Here is a 7,663-nt window from a genome sequence, read left to right on the forward strand (position 1 = left end):
GTGACGCTGTAGCAGACGTAGAACAAGTGGGTGCGGTGGCTTTAATAAACAGTTGTCTACTTCTCCCAGGTTAGGAAGCGAGGCCTTGGCTCTAGGGGAGGCCTTTTCTCTTTGTGGGTACTGGGTTTCTCTTTGCGGGTCCTGCGCTTGTTTCCAAATTCCTTGGGGAGCCTCCCACTCCCCCCAGTGGTCGATCTCCTGGCGGTATGGTATCTCTCTCCCCCACCTCCGCTTGCTGGCTAGCTTGTTTAATCTCTTTCCTATCTCAAAAGATATGGACCCAAGGCACATCCTACCCTCATCAGGTCTCGTTCATAAGACAAAGACAACCCTTTCCTGAATGTGATGAGGGTTCCAACACACGGGGAGGGGGTGGGGGTGGGGGGCACAATTCCATCCATGACATGAACATTCACGGAACCTTCTGTCCTCGGCTCCAGGGTTCCCCTCGCCTGTCTCTGACGAGCCAAGACTAGCAGCAGCCTTCGGTTGGAAGCTCAGTCTCCGGTGGCCCGTGTGTCTGGATTGGTGTAAGGGGTCAGCGAGGCTGGGGTCCAGGTGTGATGCTGATTGCACCCGAGGGCCCTGACCTTCAGCTCTCCCACCTGCCCAGCCCTTTCTGTTCTGACCTTCAGGGTCGTGTGGAAGCCTTGCAGGAGCTTTGCAGGGAGTCCAAGGAGGGAAGGCATTTCCAGCAGATGACGACAGGTCGAGGGTGAGCACTCAAGGATGCAGCGGCTAGGAGAACCCAGTGTTCCGCCATCCTGTGTGCTGTGCAGCTGTGGGGAAGTGGCCTCCCATCTCTGGGCCCCAGTGCCATGGCCTGTAAAGTGGGTCGAGCAACATGCTGGGCCCCTGGCTGTACAGAGTCCACCTCTTGAGGCATTCCACTTGAAGTGGCGTGTACAGTCAGTCCCTGGACCAGGTCAGGTCCCACTGATGCTCCTCCACCTGTCTTGAAGCCCTTTCTGCCACTTTGGTCACCCCAGAAAACTCTTACTCAGCCTTTAAAACCCCAGTGTTCATCTCCCTCCTATCTTCCTCGGTCTCTTCCCCTCCCCCGGCTCTGTTCTTCCCTGCAGCCCACCCTGATGCCAGCTCTGGAGATGTCTACGTTCAGCTCTTTCTCCCGCTGCCTGGGTGGGGCTCCTTGAGGGTAGGATGGGCACAGAGGGGGGGGTGGGAATGGTTGTTGAATGAATAAAGGAATTGGTTGGACAAGATGGTTGGTTGGACATGAGGCAATGGGGAACCTTGGAGAACGTGGGAGCAGTGCAGAGTTGTGGTTTGGGCTTCAGGCTAGAAAAGTCTTCATGGCTGTCATGGAGACTCTTGACAGCCAGAGAACGATCCTGGGGTAGCTGGATTCCTCTCACCCCCGCCTCCCCTTCCCACACCCTCGCTCCCAATCCCCGTTTCCCCAGTCCCCGCTGCTGTAAGTGGCTCTGTGCTGGGGGAGCTGATTACAGGTCCTCAGAGGCTGGAGGGGATAGGCCACTCTGAGACGTCAGAGGGCAAGGTCGAGGGTGGGCTGGATGCCACTGTGGCCAACGTCATCAGGGACTCAACCAGGCCCCCAGCCATGTCCCTCGCCCAGGACTGCTGGTGACTGGAAAGATATGGAGGATGACACAAATGGGTAGAGAGGCAGACAGAGAGAGAGTTGAGAATAAGGAACTGAAAGAGACACTGAATCAGAGAGAGCCAGAGAAAGAGGAAGGGTTAGGGAGGGAGCAGAAAGACCGAGTGAGAGAGAAATAGAGACCCGGAGAGAGAAGGAGAGAGATTGACTCAAGAGAGAGAGAGAGAGAAGTATCAAGAGAGAACCAGGGGGAGGGATGGAGCAGTAGGGAGACTGAGATCTCTGTGGAAAGGTGAGCTGGTTTGGTGCAAGGGTCCCCTTGCCTCAGGTTGACGCTCTTATTTCCTAGCCTCAGTTTCCCTGTGACTGAAAATAGTCCTAGCCCCTCCCCACCAAAGGCTGAGCAAACCCTGGGCTCTCCTCAGGACCCCGTTCACTGCCTGGCAGCCCCAGAAGCCCCTAGTTCCGGCAGCCAGAGGTCAGGGCTTGGCCTTGGGGAGCGTAGGTCTCTGCTCGTATGACGTTGGGCGCGTCTGGGACCTTGTCAAAGCTTGTTTCCTTATCTATAAAATCATGGGGACCCCTGGTTGGGAACTTCACTGCATCTTTTGTGCTGGGTTTGTCTATGTCACCTCTTTGAAATGCTTTAAAAAAAGATTTTTTAAAAAGATTCCTGGCCCCCTGATCTCAGGGAGAGGTAGAGCCAAGGTGTTGGACTGGAGAGAAGGACCCTCCATCTGACCTCATTCTTGGCCTTCTGGAATGTTCTGTCCCTCCTTCTAGGCTCCCAGCTGGGGCGTTCAGACACCTATAACAGGAGTCTGGCTGCCTGGCTTTGCTTGTTGCCATGCATGGGCTCTGCTGCTGTTGCTGCTGCAGCCTGCACCCATGCCCAAGCCTGAAGCAATGTGGTGCCCACTTTGTGTGCACGCGTGCGCGTGTTGGTCCCTGGAGTCTGGGCAGCAGTGGCCCATGGTGACTGCAAATGGGAGCCCATGGCGACTGGGAATGGGAGCCCAGGGGTAGGGTGGGGCAGAGGCACACAGGGACACGCACTCACCTGGGGTCAGGGTCCCTTGAAAATGAATAGGATGGGGTGGGATATAAAAAGGCTGTTCCCCAGGTCGACTCCCCCAAATATAGATGTTAGACCTAGGACACTGCTTGCAACTAATGGTAATGGATTATCAAGTTATCTCCCTGAAGACACCAGCCATCCTGAGCAAGCAGACCCCACTGTTTCTCCCAATGGGCAGGCTCACTCCCTGCTGTGGGGGACAGTGGATGGCCTCCCCTGAAAGCTTAGGCTAAATAAAGTCTCCAGCTCTAGGGCAATCCTCCCACTTTTGTCACATGTGTACCCCTCCCCTTCCTATTGTGTGTACAGTGAACCCTCGTTTATCGCGGTTAATCGGCTCTAGGCCCTACCGTGATAAATGAAATTCCGCGAAGTAGGATCCCTTATTTGTAAATCAAATATTTTCGTAGTTAGAGCATAGAGGACATGAAAAACCACCCTTTAGTCACCATTACACTCATATTACCCAATTTATTAAACGAAAAAGGGAAAATACAGTAAAACATTTTGGACGTTACAATTATAATTTATTTATTATATTATTTATGGCATCTAGTTTACAGTATTACATATTTCACATACAGTATTATTATACATAGTTCTTACAAATACTGTAATCAATAGCCTATGAAATGACTTAAGGGATGTACTCTACAGGTGGGTCGCCGTCTTTTTCCTCTGAAGGAGCGGGTGTAGGCAGTGGGTGCTGTTACCCAAAAACCACGATAGAGTGAAGCCACGGAAGTCGAAGCGCGAAGTGGCGAGGGTTCACTGTACACCCCTAGATTGTCCCCCTCATTACAGCATTACCTATAGTGCAACCTTTTCCTGTGATGTATGTCTTTGCCTGTAGTTAGGGGGCTTGCACACCCCCAAAAGATATATAAGCCTTGGTTAGCAATAAATCACTCTCTCCTGACCTCTCGGCCTGAGCTGTGTGTGGACCTGGCTGTTGAGATCATGGCCATCCGGGAGGTGAGCAGGCTACCATGAACGTGTCTGACTTCTTTATTTCACTCTCTTCTCTCTCTCTCTCTCTGACTTTACTGTAATCTTTACTTATCATCGCTGTACAATCGCACCTATCGGATCCGCGATGATTTGTTAGGGGCTGGCTCCCTGACAGGGCGGGGAGGGTTCTGGGCCCAGCCCTTCTCTGATCTGGCTCTGGGTGAGGCCTAAGCAAGGCAGAGCGGGGTGGTGCTTGGTGGGGCTCTTGAAAATGCCTGTATTTTGGTCTTCGTGGATGTTCTGGTTTAAATTGTGCCCTTTCAAAATGTGTGGTAGACCCTGGCCCATGTCATCTGTCGCCATGGAATCGGTTGACTCTCAGTGACCCTAAGGTCAGAGTAGAACTGCCCCGCAGGGTTTCCAAAGCTCTGAATTCTGGACCACTGCCACATCCTTCTTCCCAGAGGCTGGTGTTGGGAGATCCAACTGTCAGCCTTCCCATCAGCAGCCGGTCTCTTTAACCACCGCCATTTGGAAACAACCCCAGCACCAACCGCCTGCCATCTGGAGAAGGCTGACTTCTAGGGCCCACAGACAGAGCAGAGCCGCTCCCTAGGGTCTCCGAGGCTGCACACCTTTCTGAGAGGACAGAGCCATCTCCTTCGCTCATGAAGCAACTGCCGGGTTCCAACGCTGACCCACTGCAGCCTCCTGGCTCCCTGGGTCCTAGAACTAAGGTGGAAAGGTGTTTGGGCATGGGTTTTCTTGACGACGTTCAGGAGGGGTATTAGTGGAGGATGCACCCATCTTCTTCAAGGCACAAAGGGGCAGATGAAGGCTCAGGAAGCAAGCAGAGATGGCGGTGGAGACTGCCACCAAGGAGCCAAGGGAGAGAGCGGAGAAAATGGATTTGTGCCTGTGGCTGGATTTAAAGATTTGGCATTCAAATCGTGCTCACCTCCATGGCTGAGCTTGGGGGCCTGTCCTCATGGTTAGAAGCCCACTGTGCCAGCAAGGCTCCAGATGGGGTAGCCACGACTGGGAGTTGATTTGACTGGCTCTAATTAAAAATTTTTAAAAAATAAATCATTTTATTGGGGGCTCTTACAGCGCTTATAACAATCCATACATCAATTGTATCAAGCACATTTGTACATATGCTGCCATCATCATTTTCAAAGTATTTTCTTTCTGTTTGAGCCCTTGGTATCAGCTCCTCTTTTTTCCCTCCCACCCTGGTGGGATCTTATTTTCATATCTCCCCCCGCCCACTGTCTCCCTTTGCCCACATTCCTGTTGTTCATCTCCCCTGGGGGGGGATTATATGTTGATCATTGTAGTCGTTCTCCATTTCTCCCTCTTCTACCCCCACCTTCCCCCTACCCTCATGGCATCACTATCCCATTGCTGTTCCTGAGAGGTTTATCTGTCCTACATTCTGTGTGTCAAGAGCTCTTATCTGTACCAGTGTACATGCTCCGGTCTAGCCAGATTTGTAAGGTAGAACTAGGGTCATGATAGTGGTTGGGAGGGAAGCGTTACAGAACTAGAGGAATGCTGTCTGTTCCATCGGTGCTATACTGCACTCTGGCTGGCTCATCCCTTCTTTGTGACCCTTCTGTGAGGGAGTGTTCAATTATCTACAGATGGGCTTTGGGTCTCTACTCTGACCCCCATCATTTACATTGATATATGTTTATTTTAAGTCTTCGGATGCCTGATACCTTATTCCATCAACACCTTGTGATCACACAGCCTGGTGTGCTTCTTCAATGTGAGCTTTGTTGCTTCCCTGCTAGATGGCTGTTTTCAAGCCTTTAAGACCCCAGACACTATATCTTTTGATAGCTGGGCACCATCAGCTTTCTTCACCACATTTGCTTATGCACCCATTTTGGCTTTGGCAATTGTGTCAGGAAGGTGAGCATCACAGAATGCTGGGTTATTAGAACAAAGTGTTCTAAAAGGGCATCTAGGTCTACAAGAATCATCTGATTCCCTGAGGACTCGCTCCCAGTGCTGAGCGCCCCACCCCCACCCCCACCCCTGCCCGAGACCAGTGGGGCAGGGGCCACCAGTGTTCTTGATCTCCCCGTCTGTGAGATAAGCTGGCCGGGGGCTGATCCTACCATGCCAATGAGCTCTGTACCACCTGTGGGCTTGAGCCTCCCCTTCTCTGAGCACTGGGGTGGCCGTGCCTACTGGGCAACTCAGGTCCCTGAATTCTTGGAGTGCCAGATGTAGGAATGGGGTGGGGCTGGAGAGTCCAAACGTCCCACCTCTTCCCTCCTCTGCCCAACACGTGCACCGCTGTACCTCTTGACATCGCAGCAAGGAGGGGCTGGGTCCATTCAAGGGCCTACCTGGCCTCTCCTGCCCTCCAAAGCGTCCTTGATGGGGCAGAGGCCCACAGCAGGATGGCCCCCTTTTCCAGGCTGAAGGATGCTTCTCACTTCGGTTCCACGTGGCCCCAGGAGCTCCTGGTTTGCCACAAACCGTGGCTGGAACTCCTTGACCATTAACCACTGTGGAATCACTGCCAAGTCGTGGCTCCCCACTGCGTGGGATTCAGGCTGGGACAAAAGCTGAGTCTGGGAAGTGGGAGCTTGACCTGAGTCGCCTTGAGAAAGCAGCCACTGGGACCGCAGCAGAGCTGCTCCGGCCATCTGCAGCCGCTTCAAGGAAGTAAGACATTTGCAGCCTCCTTGGGGTTTTGAAGGATGCGTAGGAGTTTGCCAGGCACAGGAGTCTCTCATCAAACTCTGCCTGGGACTCCCCGATTCCTCAGCCACTTAAGAGGGCAAAGGGCTCAGCATCCTGGGAGGAAGTGAAGGCCAGGGTGCGGTGGGTGGGGCTGGGGGCTGCCCTGCCTCAGGACAAGCGGTTCCGCTTGCCACAAACCAGGTCAGGCTGGCTCAGCGCCTCCCACATGAGCAGCATCTCGTAGGGCAAAAAGCGATGCACCAGCAGCAGCTCCCTGTAGAAGCAGGGGTCAAAAGAAGGCAGGCGCGGCGAGGGAGCGTTCATGCCCCCGGTGCGGATGCCGCTGTGCCTGGTGGGCTTCAAGCCCTCGTGCTCTAAGCACATGCCCAGGAAGACGTCGTCGATGGGGAAGAGGTCCAGGACGGCGGCAGCCCGGCGCAGGGCGTCGGCTGTGAAGCGGGACAGGAGGAAGCCACCGCCCCCACAGTAGGGCGGGTACTCCTCCTTCTGCAGCACCACCTTGGGGATGTAGTACTTGCTCCAGGGGATCCGGATGGGGCCCACATTTGTAATCAGGTGTCCCGAGAACAGGTGGCGGCTGGGGTCGTGGCCCTGCAGGTAGGCAACCATGTTGTCCGTGTGGGCAAAGACATCATCGTCCCCGTTGAACAGGAAGCTGACATTGCTGCACCGGGTCCCCTGCCACTGCAGGAACAGAGCCTGCAAGGGTGGGGGAGGGGTGTGAGGGATGGGGGTGGGGGAGGGGGGATTGGCACTGGCATCTCCCAGTCAGGCAGCCCAGGTTCCAGACCATAGATTCCCACACTTAGTTGGCCTACCACCTGTTTTCAAAGTATATAGATAGGAGTCATGGCCCTACGAGCAATTACGGTTTTGCATCCTCTAGAACACTGGTTCTCCACCTTCCTCATGCCGCAACCCTTTCATACAGTTCCTCAAGGTGTGGTGATCCCCCAACCAGAACATGATTTCCGTTGCTACTTTATTCCTGTCATCTCCATACTGTTATGCATCGGGCAACCTCGGTGAAAGGGTTGTTCGACCCCTAGGTGGAGAACCACTGCTCTAGAGCCTAAGCCAGGATGGGGAGTGGGCTTCTGCAGCCTCCCTTGATTGTTCTGGGCCCCCACAGGTGGGGGTATCACCCACTTTGGGAAACATTGCTCTAGACCCTGCCCTGAGGGATAAGGTGGGAAGCCCCCTCCCTGCCTCAACATCTGTCTCATCTTAGGGCCTGCCCCCAAGGGGCTTGTCTGAGACTGGGGGATGATGTTCGGCAAAACGCCAGAAATGGTCAGGCTCCTGTGTGCTGCTGTTTCTCTGAACTC

The 7,663-nt window shown here is 53.9% G+C and overlaps 1 protein-coding gene across 1 annotated transcript in view; it reads right to left on the reverse strand.

Annotated features, from left to right (window-relative positions):
- Positions 1-5,693: 5,693 nt before the first annotated feature.
- B3GNT3 (UDP-GlcNAc:betaGal beta-1,3-N-acetylglucosaminyltransferase 3) overlaps positions 5,694-7,663 on the reverse strand; it is an 8,987-nt gene continuing 7,017 nt past the window's right edge. Inside the window, exons 4-5 of the mRNA XM_013007715.2 lie at positions 7,485-7,512; positions 5,694-7,034 (exon numbers count right to left, since the gene is read on the reverse strand). Of these exons, the coding sequence (XP_012863169.1) occupies positions 6,483-7,034; positions 7,485-7,512 (580 nt within the window). The 3' untranslated portion in view covers positions 5,694-6,482. The remainder of the gene's footprint in view (positions 7,035-7,484; positions 7,513-7,663) is intronic.

The sequence above is a fragment of the Echinops telfairi genome, unplaced genomic scaffold (genome assembly GCF_000313985.2).
Source record: "Echinops telfairi isolate 266 unplaced genomic scaffold, ASM31398v2 ScPeMD7_7457;HRSCAF=8495, whole genome shotgun sequence".
In the NCBI taxonomy this organism is placed as follows: domain Eukaryota; kingdom Metazoa; phylum Chordata; class Mammalia; order Afrosoricida; family Tenrecidae; genus Echinops; species Echinops telfairi.